General features: G+C 38.1%; 1 protein-coding gene across 4 annotated transcripts in view; it reads right to left on the reverse strand.

The window, feature by feature from the left end:
• Nucleotides 1-24,176, reverse strand: part of ST8SIA1 (ST8 alpha-N-acetyl-neuraminide alpha-2,8-sialyltransferase 1) — a 129,974-nt gene that overhangs the window by 74,648 nt on the left and 31,150 nt on the right. For 2 of the 4 annotated variants that reach the window (XM_035311314.1, XM_035311307.1), the window contains exon 2: nucleotides 20,760-20,904. In XM_035311314.1, coding sequence (XP_035167205.1) covers nucleotides 20,760-20,818 — 59 coding nt within the window. In that variant the 5' untranslated portion in view covers nucleotides 20,819-20,904. Of the gene's footprint in view, nucleotides 1-20,759; nucleotides 20,905-21,021; nucleotides 21,263-24,176 lie in introns of those variants that run through there. The other 2 variants (XM_035311317.1, XM_035311311.1) reach the window with 2 other exon arrangements.

Here is a 24,176-nt window from a genome sequence, read left to right on the forward strand (position 1 = left end):
TAATCAGGATTCAGTTGAAAAGTATGGATATTAATGAATTAACGGCCTGTAGTTTTGTTCATAACAAAGTCTAGTTGCACAGCTTTCATTTCAGCAGCAAAAAAAATCAGCAAGGTTTCATTAAGCCTGAAGAAGATACCTGTAGACAGAACTGACTGACAGATACTGCACTCCAAGTATTGCAGGAAAACGAGGAGAAGGTTGCTTTAAAACACTACACTAAAGATAAATTAGAAATGGTTCCACATTAGGATTCAAAACGGGTAAGTCTTTCACATCTAGTTTGGCAAAGTTGTGGGTCACAGGCTACAGTATTTTGTTTAAATCATTTCTATTCCTGCTTACAATTCAGACATCTAGACTCCATACCTCAAATAAACGCTACAGCTCCATTTGAACTCGCGTTAATTGATACATAACAGGAGCTAAGCTACATGGAGCTAACAACTCGCTGCACACCCAGAGATTTCATCTTACAACAGAAGAAGAACAAAATGTGTCTTAGGGCAGGAACCATACCCTGTCATGTCATCTAGGGTTGAGATGAAACATTTCCTCAGACTTCTCAAGCCTCAGATATTATAAATGTGACTCACGTATGTGTCCTCTCCTACATAACATTTCCCCACTATGGGACCATCAATATACAAGCTAGCCATCCTCCTGCTTTAGGAATTTTCATCCTTAGTGAGCTTGCCTGACAAGCACAGGGTGTGTTAAAGAGAAGCTGCCACATGACTCCTTCCACAGTCTTGTGATCAGAGAAACCCCATGAAACACCACTCCACCAGGAGTTGCAGCCTTGCCTCCCAGAATACCACATGCCTCCCAGAATACCTCCCACAATACCTCCCAGAATACCACATCCACTACTATTATACAGTTAACTTCCCAACAAGCACCCCTTTTCCTCTTCATACTGATTAACGCAGGGAATAGTTGCACAGGATTTCATACATTGAGTCAGTAAATGGTGAAAAAACACGCTTTCCAAGAGCATCATAGAGCAGGATGCATGATCTCAGGCAGCTGGCATTTGGCATTTTTACCTTCCTTCCTGCTATAAAAATAAAAAGTTAAAAATAAATAAATATAAATAAAGTTAAAAGTTAACTTTTAAAAAGTTAACTTTTAAAAGTTAAAAATTTATAAAAATATAAAGTTAAAAATAAAGCAAGAAAAACAAAGAAAATAGGTTTACATTTTGACTGAGGTCTGTAGGCCTAGTCAATATGTAGAAAACCTCTAATGTAAAGCTCACACCTTAGTTAGGTAAAAAAAAAAAAAAAAAAAAATCTGTAATTCCTAAACAGATGCATGTGTACATTGGGAAAAATATCAAGCCATAACATGGAGAGCTTTTAATACAAATTTCATTGCTAGATACAATATTGTCAATTACTTCCAAAGTATTGAATGATGTAATTTTATACTTATATATATATCTATATATCACATTTATACCTATAGAGAGAGTGTGTAATGATAAAAGAGACTATTATTACTATTATGGCTAGAGATAAGCAGTAAATAGGTGAAATTGCAATGAATCAAGTTAGGACAACAAGCATAAATGAAGGAAGAAATATTGCAATGATTTTGCAATAAACATAATAGAAGAGCAAGGTTTCTTTGTTGACCCAGCAGATGAGGTAATATCCTACCCACAGCTGTTTATACACCCAATAGATCCTGATTTTTCATTGTCTCTTAACACTGATGTAATTCCTACCCATTTGCACAGCCAAAGTAGCACTCTAAAGAACCTAAAGCACAAAAGAAAATAAAATCAATCATTCAAGAAACAGCTCAAGCAGCCACGGGGGTAGAAATATAAATGTAAATATATTCTCTATAAAAACTATATTTTTCTACAGTAAACTTTACATTTAGGATCATGGCTCACGTTCTTGGTATTCTGATTGCAGTCTGGATGTGTGTTTTATTTCATTTATATTTTGATCGTTCATACATTTGAGTGATCTGGTAAAGTAATAGATTTCACGTGTCTCATTTGCATGGTAGACCCAGGTAGCAAACTTTCTAAAAATCTATGTTTTAATCTATAGTGATGTATTTTGTTATTGCAAGTCTGGCAGGCAAAGCCAGCAGTTCTGTTCCCACATTTGTATTCCCAGGGATGGTGGAAATAAGATACAGACTTTTGAATGCAGCAGTTATTTACTGGAACTTACTGCTAAGGGTATGGTAAACATAAAGAGGCTTTTGTATCCAGAAGCAGCGCCTGTGCTGCAGCACAGCAACTGCAGCCTCATAACAGTAACACTTTGATTGAAGCATCACTCCTGTACTAGTCTGAAGAATCGCTCAATGCAATCCTACAGCTGGAGTTACTCGGGAGGTCAGGTTGGGTTAAAGGCTTCCTGCTGCCTTTAAAAGTCTCCTGCACTGGAGATGATGACACAGAGCACTTTGCACCTGTAGGTGTCAAAAATATCTGAAGAAAGATGTTAAGTAAGTGTGGCTGATAGAATAATAATCATCACATCTCAGCTTAGGATCTACAAGCAGCCTTTTCATGGCACTCCAAGAACAGGCAATAGGAATTTGACATCACAGGGAATCTACAGGCTGCAATACAGACTCTGTTGGAACTTATTTATTTTCTATTCCTTTCCTCAAATTAAAGTTCCTATTCCTCATTCAAATGAAACTATCACAGATGATTCCTTACAAGTCCCCAACATGTGGGAAGAATATCAATGCACAGCGTAAATTGCTCTTAACACACAACCAAAGTAAATAAAATAAAATAAAATAAATAAATCATTTTTACTCAGCTCATCACTTTTGCAGAGACAGCTTTTTTCTCCCTTGACTAAGTAGCTAGACATCTGTTGAAGGAAAAACATACAGATATGGCAATCAAAATCCAAATTTTAAAATAAAAAAACGTGTTTTTTAAATTGACTCCTCCTGACAGGAATTTGGTGAGCTGTGCCAGTAAATGGTACTTAGGCATATGTTAGTGAAATGAAAAAGGCCCTAAAAGTGTAATTTCAGAGAAAATGCTTTTTGAAAGAGAACCTTCATGAATTCTGGTGAAAATGCTACTCATCAAAGCCACACACATACTTGTCAAATTTTTGTAGGTTATACTGCATTTAGCTTCCTTGGAAGTACAACAATAAATGATGGGATGTTGACCCATTTGCCAGAAGGTTGAAGAAACTTCTTAAATTGACAGGTAAAAGGGCTGTTACAGTGACTGATTTGGATTACTGTCAAACTGTGAGTGCTACCCCTCTTAGATTTTCCATATTTACTCAAGCTTTAAGGAGATTTCAAAATGAGCCATAACTGGCCTACCAATGAGATGTTTAACAAAATAATTTCATACGGTTTCCAAAAATTTTATCTGCAGAACATTTAAATAATATCAAAATTACTTTAAAGTTCCACAGACAAATGTCATCATAATACATTAACTGAAAGAACTCAGAATTGTGAAGGAATTCAGAATAGTTTTGTAATTCATAATTACAATAAAAACATAATACAAAATATAAAATAATACACAATAAAAAAATACATAATTCAGCTGAAGCTAGGTAAATGCCAACTAATCAAAAATCTGTGTAGTCATTCTGCAGAATCCTCATTTCACCTGTTATTGCCTGTGATAAGTAAATACTCTGCCTGTTTTGACTTTACATTGCTTGATGAAATTTAGAAACTAGCCATTTAAATTTCAGAAGTTAGTGCATTAAGCACAGAAGATAAGTTTAAATTCCACAAATCTGAAAGGGAAAAGAGTCCCTCTTGAATTGCTGAGTTATACTGGAAAAGACTGTAAACTCTGTGGCTTAGATTATGTAAACGAAGAGTGTACCAATATTAAAAAGGAGTTAAAAATATGTGCATTAAACTAGCTCTGTTCTACATTTTACTAATCATCTTAGAAAATTGTTTCCCCATCCAAAAATTAAAACAGAGGACAACAGTATAGTCTGTATTGTGGCCTCCACAGAGGAAGTGTGCACTACAAGAGCTACACTTACCTTACTTTAGTAAATATATATATATATATATAACCTCCCTTTGCAAAATTTATTTTATCTATGTTTTTATACCTTCAAATCCACAGTAAAGCTATCAGAATAACAAGAGAACATTATTACACAGTATTACCTTGAGAAAATTTAAAAACAAACAAACAAAAAAAAAACACCTACACCATAAAGGAATAAGCAATAGGAAAAAAACTGCAACCCCTATCTGACACCAATCACGAATACATCACTCTATAGTTGAAAAACTGACAATGAAAAGCTGTAATTAATTTCTAGAATGAATAAACACTTTGAATTTCACACCAGCTATACAAATTACACTAGTATTTGGCTAATCTACTTAAATGGAAGGAGGTGGTCTCATTTTTATCCAAATTCCTGCAGTAGTATAAAAGAAATGTAACCCCACAGAAGCCAGAAAAGTTACACTGCTGTAAAATAAGCTACATGACCTCCATGAGGCATGGCAGCAGCCCAGGAAGTATAAATGGTGGAGTCAACTGACCCCCTAACTATGATGAAAAGGCCATTTATAAAGAGATGCTAGTAAAGACTGAAGAACATAGGCAACAAGTGGGGAAGGCTACCTAGGAGACATCTCAAAGCCAGACAAAACTGGTGAGGAAGGCAAAAGAAAGAACTTAGAGCAGACCAAGGAGCTGTTGTCAATTGCTTAGTCTGGGGTGTTTGGGCTGAAACTACGGAGAAAAACGGGCTGTTACTCTGACAGTAAGGATCCATAAACTAGACTCCTTCTGCAGACAGACAAGACAAAGGCTCAGCCTCTGGTGTCTGGGAGTACATTTCTTTGTGCTGTGTAGCAGGAAAGATGACGAAACTCTTACACATAGAAAAGGGGACACTGGTCCAAAGGGACACTGTAGAGGGCAATTCTCTTTGAGCTAACACAAGAATACACTGAAATGCGTAGGGTTTTTAAAATACAGATTTTGTCTCACTCTCTTAACGGGATTAAGCACAGATATATATACAGTATAGCGTATGTACTAATTCACCTTACTTTTATATTAGGAAAATCTCGGCTGCTATCAAACCAAAGGAATACATACAGTGGTTTTACATTCTTCCCCTTCAGTCAGACACCAGCTCAAATTTCAGTTTAGGCACAGAAGGATCCTATCTCAACAGGCAAGCCAGAGTTTTGCTCTTACAGGCTTAAAGAGATAGTGATTATTATTAGAACACATAATTTTTGAAATCAAGACCTCTGTTAGATGTCTTTGTAAATGAGGTTTGATTTTGATCTGCTTTGTGTGTTATCAACTCTATGGAGAAGAGTACAGAGATTCTCTCTATGGAGAAGATAACAGTCATGTAAAATCTTAGCACCCAACAAATGTATGATGAAAAGAAAAGCATCAAGCTGGCAGCACTACTTAGGAGCATGGCAAAATACACAATCTAACTTGCTTTTCTGAAGTTGTATGTGCTTTGAAGCAATGACAGGAACGAAAACTCACTTTTCTCAGTGGGAAGACCAACCTTGAGGAAATTAAAGAAGTCCTCAATTTCTGTTGAGTAAGAAGGTGCCATTTTTACAAGTTAACTTTTTTGTAAATATACACTCACAGAGGGCATGTTAGAATAAATCTTCATTCCCAGTCCAATCAGCATTTTGCTAGAATCCCCAAAAGTGACTTGGTAAAGTCATTACTGCCTCTGTCAGGTCAAGTCAGCCTTTCAGTTTACCTTATCCTAGATAAATATTACCCTCAAATAAAGCTGGCAAAGAGAATAAAGTGCAAAGTTACATAAAGTGTAGACCCAGAAGTATTCACAAGTAGGAGAAAAAAAAATAAAGTAGGATAACAGGGACGTAGTTATTAACATTCATTGCATAAACCAAATCAGTGTGAAATTCAAGTGTACATGGTTAATAAGAGTAATATTGGATATGCTTGGATATTTGGAGTGCTTGTAAAATGGTACGAAGGGCCGAAATCTTACATTTAAAAGAATAAAAACAGGGATTATCTCTTGCATGCCTAATTACTGTGAATCAGGAGTTCGATAGCTATGCTCCTTGAAGGATCAAAATGCTAGCAATGAAGCTAGCATTTTGATCCTTCAAAGAAGTATCAGGAAGAATCTATTTTATATTGGAGTAGAACCACCCCAAACACTTTCTGACTTTGCCTCCACATTTTTCATCTCTGATGAAAGAAGCACCTTTGAAGTTACAAAAAAAAAAAAAAAAAAAAAAGTTTCTGAGCTTCACTGAATAAGTTATTTATTTTGTAGGCTTCACACAACAGCAGGTTTCAGAATACTATTCAGCCTTATAAGTGCCCAGTGGGACCAGACATCAAACTTTAAAGAGAAGCAAACATTGCTAATTATCATTACATAGTTTTTCTCTGCATCTTTTTCACTCTCAGATGGTCCGTTCCAGAGCAATCAGATATTCAGTTTGAAAACTAAAAAAAAAAAAAAAAAAAAAAAACACGGGCAATCTGAGCCTCCTGATGAAAATTCAGGATAAATTCACACCTGAGAAGGATAGTATCTGAGCCACTCTGAAGAAAAAGCCTTTGAAAAATAACATTTCCACTACTGCCTCAGGAAACCAGGGCCCTAGGTATGATTTCTATTCTTTCACTGGGTCACATGCCAAGGATCTCTGTACCTCTTAAAACCAAAATGAAAAACAGAAGTCAAAAAAATTATGGGCGACCCCACTTTAATATGGCAACATTGATCATTACACGCACTGTCCTTGTGCACTGACTGGAATTCCATGGTTCCAGGCAGTGTACAGGCATACAAAAAATACTGCCTTTGCCTTACAAAACTAAGAGCTTTAGAGACAGAGAACTAGAAAAGCATGCAAGGATTCTGCAAGACTTGCACGTAGACTGTTTGCCAGGAATCTCTACAACTACCTGAAAGGACAGTGTGGGGAGCTGGGTGTTGGCCTCTTCTCTCAGATAACTAGTGGTAGGACTAGAGGGAATGGCCTCAAGTTGTGCCAGGGGAGGTTCAGGTTGGAAATTAGGAGGCATTTCTTCTCAGAAAGATTAGTCAGGCACTGGAACAGGTTGCCCAGGGAAGTGCCACGTGGAGTCACCATCCCTGGGGGTGTTCAAGTAAAGGTAGGACCTGGCACTTAGGGACATGGTTTAGTGGGTGACATTAGCAGTAGGTTGATGGTTGGACCAGATAATCTTGGAGGTCTTTTCCAACCTTAATGATTCTATGATTCTGTGACTCATTGAACCATCAGTCAAGGATGATACACTGCCTATTGGCACGGGTAACATAAAGGATGTTGTCTGTTGGGATGTAGGCAAAGAAGAACAATGACAAAAAGTTCCATTTTATCTCATCTGAAGAGCTGACTCTAATTTGCCTTGCACTTTCACTCAAGGTCAGTCTTAAGGGGTACAAACAATATTTTTCAGTCAGACTAGATGAACAAGATAAATCATTCATTGATTATGTGAAAGCCAAGGCTAGTAAAAGCCAAGAACTGGAGGGAGAAAAGAAAAAGAAAAAAAAAAAAAAAGTATTTTTTTATGTCACCCAGAAAGAAGCCACAAAACCAAACCTGTATGTCCCTAGCAGAACTGTACTCAGTAAGTGGATACTGTTGACTAAATCCTGGCCATGCTGAAGATAGCTGGAGTTCTGCTATTGACTTTGACACAACCATGCTTCACTTTCGCAACAATCTGTGTTGCAAAATAGGTAGTTTCCCCACCAGGCTTCTTTGGGTGCATAACAATCCAGCACCCACACTTCTCACTGAGGGACTGCCTTGAAAAGATGAGTGCAACTGCTGTGTCAATCACAGCCACGGCAGCCATGCTAGGATGAGGATATGTCAGCCCTGGATAACATCTGAAGAACAGACCCTAAACTGAGCAACTGAAAATAAAGAAATTCTGCCAAGACTGGAGCTAGGGAAGCACTGCTGAAGATCTTAAACTGATGTGGTCCCACTTTCCAAAGGCCTTGCTTAATGACATGGAGTATAGAAGAGCTCCTATCTGCTATATTCACATACAGTCCAGAATATCACAAGGGTTCTTCAGGCCTCTTCCTTTTTTTTTTTCTTCTTTTCTTTGCATGCGTGAAGCAAAAGGGATAGTGGATCATCATGTATATTTGTTTATTGCACAGGAAGAATGAGTTTTGCAGTATTTCTTCTCCATATATTCCCTATGAAAAACTGATCATTTTAATTGTCTGCAGAGGTTTCTAGGAATAGATTTCACCGTGCAGCAACACCATACATTGAATTTGAATGACTGTGAAGTGCTTGAGGGAATTGCTATAAAGAGCATCATAGTCATACCAAAGATTATTTATCTCTGGCTTTCTCATTTCTCCTTCTGACTTAGTATTGGATCACAGAATAGATCTGTGTAGCCTTTGCATTTATTGTCTCCTTTCACCTAAACTGTCTGCTATTAACCCTAGTCCCATCACTTAAATTTGCAGCATTGCTTCTGAACAAGCTACACTGTGCATATGTCAAGTCTTGCTGCAAGGGAAAGGATGAAAGACAATCTAGTGGATTTTAGATTAAGGAAAAGGCTGGAGATGTCTGAATGGATGAATATCTGTAAAATTATCAGCCTACAAAAAGACTAGCCTACCTAAAAAACAGAACACACTCCACATTCCTATTCTACATTCTTGTCATAGTCACAACCTAGTTAAAAATTATTAACAAAGTATTACTTGTTATTGTTTCATGCCCTGCTGGCAGGTCTAACTCAGTTTGATTCTATAAACCGAGAAATAGAGGTACAACAGCAGCTCCATGCACTCTTTACTGTGTCGCCTGGGTAGAGCATTGACCATTAACAATTGTCTGTCTCCAGCAGCATAATGTTTACTGAGGTGGAGTGATGGACAAGATCAGCTGAAACATTGTCAGAGCTGTGATTGCAGAAATCTTACCCTGGAAAGATGATGACACCTCAGTTCCATTCCCTGTTCTGTCTTCAGCACTTATTATCAGGGAGAAAACTGTGTGTGTCTGTCAGGTCACTAGGTTTTCCTCATTAGTAGCAACATCCAGTGATCTTTGGCTATGGGAATAAACAGCAACACTAAACACAAGCCTGATATAGCAAAAAGGTGCCAGTAAGTTCTGCCCTTCGGAGTATAAGGTGCTTTTCGCTTGATGTTTTGTACCATCTCCACACAGTTGTCACGCATCTTCCTTAAAAACAATCAGAAAAATAATAATGTTCAGTGATTTAGAATAAATGGTCTGATTGAAAAAGTTGTCGTCGTTTAGCCTAGAGAAGAAGACTGTGGGGAGTCTTGTTAGCAGTCATATGGGGAAAAGATTAGAAAAAAAAAATAAAAAAATGTATGTTATAGCCATGGGGTAACTCAGTTAGACATCAGGAAATGCATCCTACATGTTAGGACAGAGAAGTAGTGGAATGGACTGTCTGTGAAATTCCCATTAGTGGAAGATGTAATCATTTATTAGATAATATCTGCCAGGTACAGCCCAGGTAGAGCTGTCTGCCATGGGGCAGAGGCAAGAGGGCAGTGACCACTGAACACTCCTCCTTCCCCCCAACAGACAACTGTTCTGTGCAGGCTTCAACATGATATCATCAAAACACGATATCAGTACCTCTGTATTTTGGTGTAGCACTACCTAGTGAATCCCTATGTGAAGATGCAAGGCTTTTTCCCCTAAAAAACCTAGCTTTGTAAAAGTAAAATTATAAAGGGTGCTGTATGTCTGGATTACGTGCTGTGAGTGAATGCACTTTTGTGTGGTCTTCTGAGTGCAAAAGGAACTGTATGAAAACAGGCTTGCTCATGTTGATTTCTCTTTGGTGTCTCCCAGCTGAGGGGATACATCTGGAGCACTTGTTCTTTTATAACCGGTGCTTTTTGTCCCAGTACAGCAGGTACAGGACAGAGCTAACAAGCATATTCCAAGTCAACATGTGTGGTTGCTAGGCATTCCCCAGCATAAGTTTGCTGCCAACTATGTACTTAACTAGATACAACAAAATCAGTGAGGTGTTACAAAAAAGGTGAGTGAGGAGGGACGTTTGAGTGAGCTGCCTGCCTATGTATACCACAGATGGTTGCAGGAATGTTAGTGTCGGTGCTATCACCTTCACAGCACTGACTTTTCTCCTTTGGTCTCTGTAGGAAAGCCTCATTACCATGAGACTTAATAGGTTGCAGACACTTTGGTGACACCCCATAAAACCATAAGTAAGAAGATGTTATACACATCAGAAATTGTTCTATCAGCATTACGTAGTACATTAATCCCTATCTGACTGAACAGCTGACTAGACAGCCCCATCAACATGAGACAGCAACACACTTGGTTCTCAGTGTAATACACCTTTGCCTAAATTGTTCCATGAATCTAGATATTGTCTTAAAACAAAAGCCTGATAAAATAAATCTCGATAAAACACTTATCAAGCACGGGATGTGAGCAATTATGGACTTCATCTGCTCACCCTCAGCCACACAACTCCTCTGCTAGGCAGACTAGCTGGGGCAGCAGTAGGTAGACAGAGGCAGTAGGCTCTTGTTAAGACAATTGAACTCCAAGAGCTGTTTCACATCACTTTTCCATCCACAGGTACTACTCCTTCACACCAAGACAGGTAGCTTATTCATAAAGAAAACTTCTCTCTACGCTTTCTCACAGAGGCATGTTTTCTGAACAATGGAAAAGCCAGGGCCCCCATCAGGTGTATGTTTTGCTCTTTCTGCAGTGTACAATTTCCACACCAGAGTACAAAGGTACCTAAGTCCATCTGTGTGACTTGGAGTTCTTAGAAAACATTACTGCTTTCACAGAGCTAGTATTTGGGATATAATACAGGGAATTCCCAGCTGATATAATGACCATCTGGAATCCAGTGCCTTCCATCTGAGCTTTCTGTAATTGGAGATGATTAGTCCAGTACATTTTACACAGAGAAACATACAGCCATTGGAAACAGAGTCTACATGAGGCAATTTTCAGGTAGCTGTGCTGCAGCCAGTCTGCTGGCATCCAGGAACCTTGAACCTCCAGCCTAACCCTGACCCTGAGATTTTGTAACTGACTTTCAGCTTATAGATCAATGGTTCGCTTAGAAATGTGCAGTATTTTGCTGGCAAAAATGTACTTCATATGAAAACATCCTATGAATACCTGCAGCAGCCTTCCTGGGATTGATGGACTGCACTAAAGCCAGTGAGCCTCAACCATAGTCCTGGTATTCTTAAGTATTCTTCCTTGAAAATACCTGCAAAGCCAGACAGAATATATGCAAGCTGCTCTTGCACATAGCATACCTGAACTAGCACTGCCAAATCTCACCAGCCCCAAAGGCCCACAGTTCACGGAAGTGTCTAAGATAGTCTTAAAAAAAAAAAAAAAAAAAAAAAAAAAAAAAAAACACTTCTGTGCTGGAAAGAACTATTTGTCTCAGCATCCTGTATTGGGATTCATTAATATTACTCAAGTCCAGATTCACAAGGCTGTTAAACATCTTATGGTGACTCATTTTAACTGGAAAGACACCAGTGCTTTCAGTTATCTTGCCACTACAATCCATCCCTTTAGCCAGCACACACAAAATTATCACCTCACGTGGGTAGTTTTTGGCTGTTAGTCAATCTGCAGCACCAATTTCATTGTCAAAAACATCTACCATAACAACTCTGAAAAAGCACAGACTCTGTTGATCAAGAAAAAGGAAACAGCCTGAATTCTTGACATGAGCAACAGTAAGCTAAATGTTACTTCTCATGCATGTCCAGCATCACACGATTTTTCTGGTGCATCCTAATGTACAAAAAATACTACTGTGTTGTTTTCCCAGTGACTGAAATGTCATTTGGAAGCCAATGCTTGCCTCCCAGGAGCCATTCAGATGATAAAATTTATTCTGAAAGAGAACCACAGTCCTTCTCCATACCATAACAGGTTATAAAGACTTTAAATCAACCATGCCCAGTGACATAAGTCAACTCCTGAACTGTAATGCAGCAGGTTTCTCATTAAATGGAAAGCTGATCTTACACTCCCCCCTAAACAAGAAGGCACAAAGGTTCTTTTGAAAGTCACTATATAATCCTCCTACAAGATTTGTAACCATGCTACCCCTTTTTAATAGCTTCTATAGTAGTGTAGCCTTCCCTGATTTTCTTCAAGCCTTCGGACTCTGCTAAGCTGCTCTTCCACCCATAATTAGGAACACTTGGAAGAACAGGGGTACTACATCTTTGTTGCAGGTGAAATGCTTTCTGAACATCATTTGATATACTGCTATACTCCAATACAATTTATGTGAGTCACATCAAGAAACCAGACTACTATATGAAAAATGCAAATATGTAGTGTTTCATCAGTCCCTACTCAGGCTTCTGCCAGGTGGTAAGTGCCAGCCATGAAATGGAATCAAACCTTAGTCTCAAACAAACCAGGATTGATTTTAAGCCTATTTTAGAAGTATCTCACCAAAAAATCTAACTACCAAATACAGCAAATTAATATAATCCAATATAATCACTGAATAATCAAAATATATAGTCACACTTTTGGTAAGAAGTCTAGAGACTGAACAAGGTGAATCTTTTTACTAAAATTCATTGATAATAAGAAATGCTAACAGGTGGCCAGAATATAAAGGATAAATTTTACTCAAGGTTTAGACACTGACTTCCAAAGAAGCAAAGGTTTCATTGCCCTGTGGGTGGAAGTCTTAGTCTATTAAAAAGATCACTGTCAGAAGAAAAAAAAAAAAAAAGAAAAAAAAAAAATGCGTTGATAAAAACTTATCATCCATTATATAAAGCTACCATAAACCAAACAAACCAAATCTAACTGCTGTGCCTTTGGGCAGGTTAGGACTAACTCTTACTTGTATTTTTATCCCTCAGCACAGCAGATCACATGCCCTGTAATTACTTGGAGCCATGAGAAGCTCGCTGCTCCTATAGCTTCTCATCTGTAACCACTTCCTTTAATTGTTCTTCTGCTTATGACATTTCTAGCTTAGGAAGCAGAAAATTTATGTTCCTGTGAAACAGCTGAACACTGACCAAAAGTCCATAAAATCCCCATGGCATAGTACAGCCTCTCCAGTTATCCTAGCTCACACTTCCACTTTGGGTTCAGGAGAGTCTTTTTGCTCTGGGCTTTGAAGTCCCACAACATAACATGGCTTTATTCATAACTGTGTCTTCTAGGTGTTAAAAATGTCTCTTTGAGGTAGAAAAGTTCAGTTGTGCAGCAAATGAGAAGAAACGTGTTTGAGTACACTCTGCTGTTCATCCTCGCTGCCTCTGACAGGGGATGCACTTCCACGGCACCCCCCCTCTGGGGACAGCACAGCCCCACATCACCCAGCCTTGCCCATGTTCCCAGCCCTGTCACGGCCTCTTCACTCTCAGTAGGCCTGTATTGACCACTCAGTAACCATATAGCCCTGGGTGCTAATAGAAATGAATACATCAGCAAGCGTTTTCCTACATTCAAAAATCACTCAAAGCTGAAACACTCTCATGGCTGAACCACCCTGTTGAAAATACCTCGTGTCCCTTCAGTCTTAAGTGGGCTCCATGACAATCCCACTGGTTTTAATGCTATTTTAAGTGCTGCCCAGTATCAATGCAGAAGGTGAACCACATTTGCTCTTCCACGCCCTCATATCCCCTAAATCCCATATGGCAGTGGGTTGATCTGTGGTTTTTTGAACACCCAAGGGCCTGTCTGCAAAAGGCACTGGGGTGTACTTGGATCAGCTCCTGTTACCTAGGACAGAAATTGATTAATGCTCTGTCACTTCAGACTGGAAACAGAGATGTTGAGCTAAGGTGGCTGGACCCTTTGCTTTGCCTTTGGGCCAAACACTTTGCAGCCAGATCTCATCCTTCCCTTCCCCTCCATTTGCTACATTTGGAAAGATCAGTGTCTATTTATGTACTTGCGTTAACCGAGATAGAGCCAGTTAGGCATGTGCAGATAAACTCCATTGCAAACAAACTCGAGGCAGATAAATCACGCTCACCAAATGCAGTCTGGCTGAACACATTTTGGCAAGAGACCAAAGCACACATGTGGCCATCAACGGGGGCAGAAAGCCACTCATTGGTCTGTTGTAACTTGCTTCAACAAGTGTACATTGCCCATCCTCTCATTAATTACTTAAAATTATGTTTGTTGCATCTTACAGTCTCTTTAGCATAACTTTAATAATTTCCACCGGCAGGCATGTTCGCATCTCATCTATACGGAGTAGTTTCAGACGGACCATAGCTTTTGCTTAACTGACCAGATATAACAGATGCTGCCCTATTCCTGGCTTGCCAACAGGCTACACAAAGTGGTCCAATTACACAGTTCCTAATTAATCAGTAATCAAAGTGAAGGTACGGGTTTCACTTAACTAAATACTAATCGAGATTTTTGATCTCAATTACCCTGATGCTATTGAGATTACCCAGTACTGAAGGGAAGACTCATGCTCTAAAAGACCAAAATTTGTCAGGTCTCTATATTTAGCATTTCATTTCCCAGTTTATAACAGGCACTATCTAACACAACTGCTTAGGCTATTCAGAAGCCAACAATTCAGAAGATCTCTTTTTTTTAATTGCATTCCTAATGTGTGCATGTTTCTTCACCAGATATAACTACCCTTACTCATTTTAATGTTTTCCATATATTGCAAGAATGTTCATTATATTTTTGTTTTGATTAAATATATGTAAGACCCAAGCAAGACAACCATCTGCATTACAGTATAGTTGACGAAGAAAAAAATAATAGAGGGAAAAAAATGAGGAAAATAAAAGAGACACTATCAAGAAACTCCTCCAAATAGTAATTGAAGGCTGCATGAAATAAGTCAGGGAAGTACCACTGAGATAGTAGAATTAATAGAAGAAAATATAAGAGTGGCTCAATAAATGTTAGGTCTGCGGGCATTTCATTTCCCTACCCAGGACATCAAGGAAAAAAATCAGGACACATATGATATCCCATATATCAATGTATTTCTCCAAGCAGAAATTAATTACAGACCTTACTAAGAACAGAGTACTTCAATAAGTTGGATTGTTGGCTAAAATTTACAGAACACTTAACAGAAGAACAGAGCACTTCCAAAGTCAACACCAAAGTTAATAATTTCATACGTTCTGGGCAGCAGTGCAGTCCATCAAATTCTAAACCCTTTACTTTGAGTGGCTTGCCATTTTAGACACAATTTTAGGATCAAGTCTATCTTCTGGTGTAAACACCAGTCAAAAGAACTCACAGACCCTAATCATTAAGCTGTTACAGAATACAACATACACCCTGATAACCTAGAAAATGCCAGAGAGTGCCTCCATGCCACTTTTACAAGTAAAGCAATAACATTTTACCTGCCTTTATATTGTGCACTAGAATTTCAATTTTAAACCCCAATTAATAATTTTAAAGACCTTGTGATCAGGAGAAAACCAATATACCTGGAAACAGCTGCCAGATTTCCCAAAATTTATGGTTTGAAGCTATTTCCCTTGGATTTCTCATACGTGATGATTATTCATGAGACACCCATTGCAAGCAGCCATTCTTTCATCTGACAATATTTTGCAGATGAAACTTAGAAATGATGTGGAACAGGTGGGGAATCATTTTATAGTAATTTGAAATAATTTACAGATACTAAGTATATCTAATTGCTTCAGGTGGAATACAATTAAATAGGAAAAAAAAATCAATTAGCTATTTTTTCAAAATAAAAAGTTGAAGTTTAAGATTTGAAACTTCTTTTGAAATCTGTTCTCTTCTCTCCCCTCCAAAATAGTACCTTACATAGCAGAGCTAAAAGTCCCATTTGATTTAAATATTTATTTTTTTCTGGGGAAGGGGAAAGGAGACCTCGGAAATTCATCTCAGTTCTACTCAAAATCTTGATATAAGCCTTTGACATCAAGCAAAAAAAAACTATTATTTGCATAGACAGATAAATAATAGGGTGAGGTTTTTTTCCCTAATAGTAAAGATGGTCTGAAATTCAGTTCTGAAACTCTGAGGAAAAAAAAAAATATCTCAAGGAGTGCAAAATTCTTTCAGAAAATATTTGAAAAGGGCTTGCTTTCTTCTTAAAATCAGGTGACTGTTAGTTTACTTTCCTCTCACGTGGCTTTGAGTTACAGCCCAGCTGCTCCTGTGGTTATGGTCATGTTTACACACAGCAACTAAAAGTTACTGGGTGGAATATATGGAAGGCTGGTTTCTTCCATTTTAGTCAGATGATAAAGGGTGGAAAATGCTGGTTATGCCTTCTGTCATGCCTTGGTACAATGCAACAGGACCAGAGTTACATGATGGAACCTCCAGGCTGAAGATCCAGAAGCGTGCATGTCTCAGTCCTGCAAGGGACAGGACTCCTGAACATTTAACACGCAGTTCCATTTTCTGTATAATATTTGAAACACAATGGGGAGGAACACATTTACAAGTCACCCATGGCCTTTAGTGGCCAACCTGAGACACCACAGCCTGGCTATTCAGAGGTTTACCCAACCACGGGGCCTGTAGTAGAGCCATCTGTCTCTCAGACTCCTCAGTGCCCCCAGCTATGTATCAAAAGTTCCAGCTAATGCTGAAACTTTACACCCAGATGAAAAGCTTTAGAAAACTGGTAGGTACACATTAAGAATAACCTTCTTTTGTTAATATTAAACTTATACCGGTGGTCACATGCAGACTCCATGCTTTTTGGCTCTTAAGATTGGGAAGTAACGTTGTAGATCACACCAAGCAATATGATAAAGCTGCTGTCAAGAAATGTCAGCATTCAATTTATTCAGTTTAATTAAATGCATATTGCATTACCCAAAAGCTCCAGATAGTGCCACTGTAAAATGTTTTGGGAGATTAGAAGCTGGTGAGGTCTCCACCCTCACTGTACCCAACGTCATGTTCTGTGACAAGATACATCTTACTACCCCCTGCCTTCTCCTGTTGGGTATCGATAATGAACCATTAGCCTTTTCTCTCCAGCATGGGAAAGATGTTACAGCTTGTGTAACATTTTTTTTAAAAAAAAAAAAAAAAAAAAAAACTTTTATTCTAGATATCAGAGGAAAATGGCACAGAGAGAGAAGGGGGAGAATAAGAGGAGGCACTTCTGGCAACGAGAATTGTTGATTCGTGCAAAACACTGCAACATCAAATTTTGTTCTCATAAATTGAAATGAAACTGAATCATTCAATTTCTGCATTTTTTTTATTTCCTCTTGCATATTTCTCCTTGGGTTATTCAAAAGCTAGATTTAAAAAAAAAAAAAAAAAAAAAAAAAGCTAGCAAGCTAGCAATAGAGCTGATAAAAATATCAGCTGAAATATTACATTCCAAAAGTGGTACAATCAAATACCATAACACTACCAAAACCTTTCAACCTTTTCACTTCAGAGAAAATTTGGAAAAAATCATTGAACTGATATTTGTATTTTGATAAAATACCATTTTTCCAGTGGAAAAGCAATCTATCAGAAAATGTTGAACCAGCTATAAGAACTTTATCTACACAGATTACTCAGAAGAAAAATATTCTATTTTGTATTGCTCACATTCAAAAATAATTGACATTTTGCATATTAAGTTCTGTGATATTTAGTGCTGTATAATTCTGCATTGATGCATGGCCAGCATATTCCATTCCATCAAATAGAGCAATTTTCTTATTTGCTTTTTAGTTACTTTATACTTAAGTTAATAACCAGTTAAGGATTGAGAAATCTTCTGCAAGCACAAAAAGGCTTAAGCCAAGCAGAATGATGTGGTTGGAGCCTTTATTATTATTATTTATTCTGGAGGAAATATTTTTTCAATTATATCAACATATGGCTGCAGTCCTTTACATTCCTGTTGCGTCCCCTGAGCATTTTAGAGTATTACCCATATTTTGTAAGTGGTTTTAAGCTTCTGAATACTTTTGAAAGGAATATTGATCTTCACAAAAATTGCTTGCCTGTTGCTAGTAAGCTAATAGACACCATTCTTCAAAACAGAGGCCTGAAAAATTTAGTCTAGTGTTTTTCTTGAAACAAAGAAAGAGGTAGAAATATACTTCATTTAAGAATTTGCTGCAAATAAATCTTCATAAGCTTCTAAGGTTGGCCAGATCTCATCTGATAAATGTTTACAAAATTCCTCCTGGCAAAATACATAGGAATAATACATTAAGTTATGGGAAGCAGCACTCACAAGAAAAGAGGAAGTAGCAGGGAGTAGCACATGCCAGAAATGAACTGCCTGCCAATTCATTAAAGGAATAACGTTTTCAGAACCTGTCCTAAGCACTGTTCTGGAGTTGGAATATCTTAACTATTCAGCTGTCTCACCACCACCCCAGCAGCACCTCACCATCCTCTTTGCAGCCTGCTTGGCAAGCCGAAGGGACCTATGGACACTGACGTCCTTAGTTCATGCTGCCCCCCTGTACATCTCTCCAGGGCTTCCCAGACCCTTGCTCTAATCTGGACAACTGATCATCTTTGTGTAAAAGGCTTAGGAGCTGGGGAACTGCTGGACTTCTCAAGGTCATGACTCCTCTTTAACCAGCATTTACCTCTCCAAAGGAGCCCATCCATTACTCTGCAATTTTCCGTGACAGTATGTAGGACACCACTGTGACTGGGCAGAGTACTAGATTTTAATCCTGACAAAATACATCACAAAATACAATGACCTCTCTATACCACCCCAGTTAAGGGTTTTTGAAAATGTTGAAAAGGATATACATATTTGGAGCAGTTGCTGTCAACATCTGTGTGGCACAGAGTTTACAGCTCTACCAAGGAGTTTCATTTTCTCCAATCAACAGTGCAACATTGTAGAACAGATCATTAACAGTCATCATAAAAAAGATTTACAGCTGCTACACTGGGATACACTATAAGCTTTCTACAAGTCTCAAAGGCAGGGAGAAAAGCCCATTCCAGAAGGGCTGCCTCTTCCTAGCTATACCACAGCAAAAACACTCTGCACATATCAGACATTTACTTGTTTATTCAGCTTGTAGGGGACCAGCAGCAGTGGAACAGACTTGAGGAATGCTTAGTGCAAGAGAGGCAGAGGTCCATTACCTGGTTCATTGCAACAGGCACAGCGAAATGACACAAGAGCAGATTAGTAGCCTGAACAAGAGAGCTTCACGCTGCTTCACCACGTTAACGCTGGAAATGGCCCTTCTGGTCTCTTTTCCCTATATCTTAGATCTCCATCACTCTTTATCCACCAAAATAAACTAATTCAAAGTTATAACTCTTTTGTTGAGATCTGGAAAACACTGCAGAAGTATATATATGTATGTAACAACCTCCCTGATGTTTATTCACACTGTGAGTTTAACAAGAAAGAACTCTGCTACATGTATAACTGAAACAGCAACAAATGAAAAGCCTGGTGTGAATGACTCAACATTGACTGTGAGGCTTAAAAAATACCTATACCTTTAATCTAAGAAATTGAAGTAACATGTAAATCAATGAACATGTCCAAATGGTTGGCTTTCTTTAAACCTATAGCCACATAAAACATCTCTCTTTCCAAGTTCAAAAGTCAATATAATAAACTCATTTAACATCAGTTCATATATTAAAAATACAAGCAGCCTAAATCACTATTACAAATTCTCAGCACTCAATAAGCACACACCTAACTCAAAACACTTTTGCTGAAAAACAACAAACCATTTCTAGTATCCATAACGCAACAAGAATCAACTAAATCATGTTGTCTGCTTCTGTTATTGTGTTTACATTGCTTGCCATCAAAAAATTCATTTATTTGGAGGTAACTCGGACAACTTCATACAAACCACCTTCACACCCTATCCAGACTGATCAAAAGGGAAGCAATCCTACATGAGAATTTGAAAGGTAGAAGGAATTATTCCAGATAATCAGCATCACAGCAATCAAGATGAAAAACTAGTTCTCTACAAACCTTTTCCTTTTGGAGATTCCTTTTAGGAGCTGGACTTGATGATTCTTGCGGGTCCCTTCCAACTCAGGATATCCTATGATTCTGTGATTTTAATTTAAGCCAGGCAAATTCAGCCATACTATGTGGCAGCAAATCCACTGACATCACTGGAACTGATCCAGTTTGAACTTGGATCCAAACACAGGCCAGAAGCTGCCCTTTCAATCAGTTTAAAAAACAAAAATAGAAGACATGCCAATGACACTAGCAGATATTTAAGTATTATGGTAGGAAATTTTCCTCAGGGTGCACCTCCACGAGCCCCACAGCCCTATCAGCTCACACAGCATCAGAGCCAATCTTGCCAGATTTGATGTTGTATTTACAGTGACAGCTTCTTGGGACACGTGGTTATACAACACCTGCAGCCCTTGTTGAACTGAGGGAAGTTTCTGGCTCTCATTTTTTGAAACCACAGTCCATCAGCATGATCACTGCCAGAAAAGCAGAAATCACACTCTAAAAATAGCCAGAACTTATCATCATTTTGAAAATCAAGACTGGTGGGCCTATTTCATCACTTGTGTATATTTGCACATCTGGAAAGCGGCCAGGGAAATATTGCAGCAATTTTGCAATTTTCAGAACACAGAATTAAAAAGATCTGTTTTGAATTGACAAATGAAGATACTATTTCTTGATGAATATTTAGGTAACTTATTTGTACCACGCCACCATTTAGTATATTAATAGCTAAAGTGAGAAGAAAACTACCAACCTGTGGGAAGAGAGAGTAAGTTGTATTGTCAATGGTGAAAGAATACAAAAATTCCCCATCAAACCAGAGGTTCTTTCCCATGGGGGAGTTCAGCTTTGTCATCACAAAGAGCTGCACAGGGTCACAGCAGTCTTCCAGCATTTTCCTAGAAAAAAAAAATAAATAAGAGTTAGAGCTCTAGCAGATTCATCTCTAAAGCCCATCTTTAAGTGATGGCTCAGGCATCTGAGAGCCTGCAGTTTCTGGGTGCTACAGAGCAAACCTTTCATTTTCCCAGCAATGTGATGTGCCATGGGTGACACTGTACATCAGCTAACAGATGCTAACAGAGAATTCGGAAAGCATGATCTAAAATTTAGCAACTTCTTCATTTTTTAATTTTTAATTTTTATTTAAAGAAGGGCCACCAATCCTTTTTTTTTTTTCTAGAAAATCTTAAAAGTATCCAGTTAAAATCTAAACCCTCCATTCACTTTTGAGTGGCACAGAAATAAAAAGATTTAGCAGAACAAAGTCCATCCCTTTCAATCAATTTAAGTTAATAAACAACTAGGTTCTCGAACACACACACAAATTAGAGAAGCACCTTTGAAAATTAAATCTGAGTTATATGAAAATTCAGAATCCAACCTTAGTCATGAACAGTAGGCCTTATATAAAACCCTGTAGTTACATAAATTTGAGGATGGAAAAAATTGTCATTTCTTTCCTGTTATTAAATATCCTTGTGCAACTTTCACAGCAGCATTAGAGTCTGCCTGGAGTGCCGGACTCAAGTCCAGTTTGAGTCATCTCAGTCTGATACATATGTACACATACACACATATATATACACTTATCGTTTTCTCATCTAAACAGTATATTGTCTTATACTTACACTTCCCTAAAATAGCTATTACTGAGCTTGAGTGGCAATTTAAGAGCTGATGAGATTATATTGAGCAAAAATTCTGTAAAAATTGCTGCAAGCTCAGCTAATATTATCCTGAAATACAGAATGGTGAAAAACTCCAGACATTTGGAGAGCAAGAATACCCCAAAGCCAGCATGTGGGTAGCTCTTTAAAGGAAGGACTAATCTCACATTAGTTCTTATATATAATAGATACAATGTGAAAATATACATTGCACAATTATGTCAATAGAGTATTTTAATGTATTGGTGTTTATTATTATATAAGATATATGAATTTACTGTTTATTTTAAAGTGAATCCTAACAAGACTGAAGCCATTTCCAGTGGCTGTATAAGAGCTGCAAATGGTAGGCAGAAGAAAAATGTCAGTTATTAGTGACTACTTAAATGTTTTATATAACTTTCCTCCTTTGCGAAAGAGGAGATTTTACTCAAAATGCAGAAGTCATTCACACAAATGTGTGGGGTTTTTTTCAGCTTTTTCCCAAAGTCTCACTGTTACTTTTTTTATTTTCCTCTAGAAAAATATATGGAAAAGATCATTATTTTTCCTGTCAAAAATAGATTTTGCCATAAGTTAATACTTTTCTGCAACTATATGAATACTATTTTACATACATATTTCAACTGAAAATGTGGTGAAAGCCATAGAGTGTACTCATTCTGATATTTGCTGGACAGGAAAAAGCTTGAAAATGTTGCATGACAAGCAGCAATCTATAGGATTTAGTACCACTCATTAGCTTTTTCCTCTTGTGAAGTTTAGTGATTTGTTTTGGTTATCTTCCACAGCAGCTCTATCCCCACCATCACCAAAGGGCCATGTTCTGCTGTAAATCAGCAGCCAGTTTCTAGGAAGAGCTGCAAGGAAGGTCTTACCTTTAACAGGCCAATCAGCCCCTGCATCCCCACAATTAGCTAAAGAATCAAAAGCTTTTTAAAAAGACTCAATCAGAACCTTACGCCACGATGCTTTGTGGCTCAAAATTTCAATATATTGTCCCTTTGAGCACAAGACACTGTCACATACCCACACCTTATCTAGCAAGGGTACAAGGCGCATACCTGCAGAGTGTCCTACTGCTCATAGCGCTATGAGCAGACTCATTTCCATGTGTTTGCCCTATATTTGCACCTGAATTCCTCCATCTGTGTAAATCAATAGTGAGCAAGTCAACTTTAAACAATGACCTTAAGTTACTGATGGACTACACAGTTTCTGGAGCTGTTTACCCTTAGACCACCCATTGCAGAGCTGTCTTGTTTCCCCCTGAGCAGAGCAGAGCTTTAGCCAGAGTGGCAATCCCAATTCCCAGAAAAACCACCAGGACAACCTACACCCAGAGAGGTTTCCTATCATCCTCCTGCATTACCGAAACACAGAAACCAAACTGAAGGCAATTTGAAATTGCTTGCCATATAATCTTTGCAAAGCAGCTTAAATCAGGCATGGAGTATTTTTCCAAATAAATTTGAGCACAGAGATTTGTATGGCTTTCAACAAACTTTAGTTTGAAGCTTTAGGAAAGAAAATTTTTGCTTCTCTTCCCTTCACCCCCCCTTTTTTTTGTTGTTTTTGTTTGTTTCTATTACTACTGCAGATTTTCAAAAAAGTATACAGGAATCCAAAATCAGCTGGAGCTTCCAAGTACAACTGCATAGCAAAATTAAAATTTCCAACTGAAATCCTGCAACTCATACCTTCATTTAAAATCTGATCTAAGCAAGAAACAAAAACAATAGATAACCCAGTGGAAAAGTAACAAGGCAATGTTCTAAATTAATGGATATTTCCTTAACCACGGTAAATGGATAAGCTAAGGAACAGCTCTCTGTACGTTTTTGTTTTTTTTTTTCCCCTAATCATCTGACTAGATTTATATATCTATTCTTCCCTCTCCCTAAAAATGCATTCTTCCAGTTCATTCTTCATTAATAAATCTATTATGAAAAAGCAGTAGGTGTCTCCCCAAAGGCCAGAGACAGGCAGGTCACTAGTTCAAGTATTATGCACCTGCATGTATTAGCACAAAAGATCTTGTGCACACACATGCTTTCTATCACAAAAGAATAATTATAACTGTCTCACATTATTCAGTCTCTCTTTTTGATCCAAATCCAAAAATTATACAGCGAGAGATGTTTCACAAAAATACACATTAAGAAGGAAAAAGGTATTCAAAGGGGAACTAAAGTGGGGCAATTTCAGGATGACGGAGTCTGGACTGATTTGATGAACTGGATTCAGCTAAATCACAGAATCACAGAACTTTCTAGGTTGGAAGAGACCTCAAGATCATCAAGTCCAACCTCTGACCTTACACTAACAGTCCCCACTAAACCCTATCCCTAAGCTCTACATCAAAGCGTCTTTTAAAGACCTCCAGGGATGGTGACTCCACCACTTCCCTGGGCAGCCCGTTCCAGTGTCTAACAACCCTTTCAGTAAAGAAGTTCTTCCTAACATCTAACCTAAAACTCCCCTGGCGCAACTTAAGCCCA

This window comes from Oxyura jamaicensis, chromosome 1 (assembly GCF_011077185.1).
Source record: "Oxyura jamaicensis isolate SHBP4307 breed ruddy duck chromosome 1, BPBGC_Ojam_1.0, whole genome shotgun sequence".
NCBI classification, from domain to species: Eukaryota; Metazoa; Chordata; class Aves; order Anseriformes; family Anatidae; genus Oxyura; species Oxyura jamaicensis.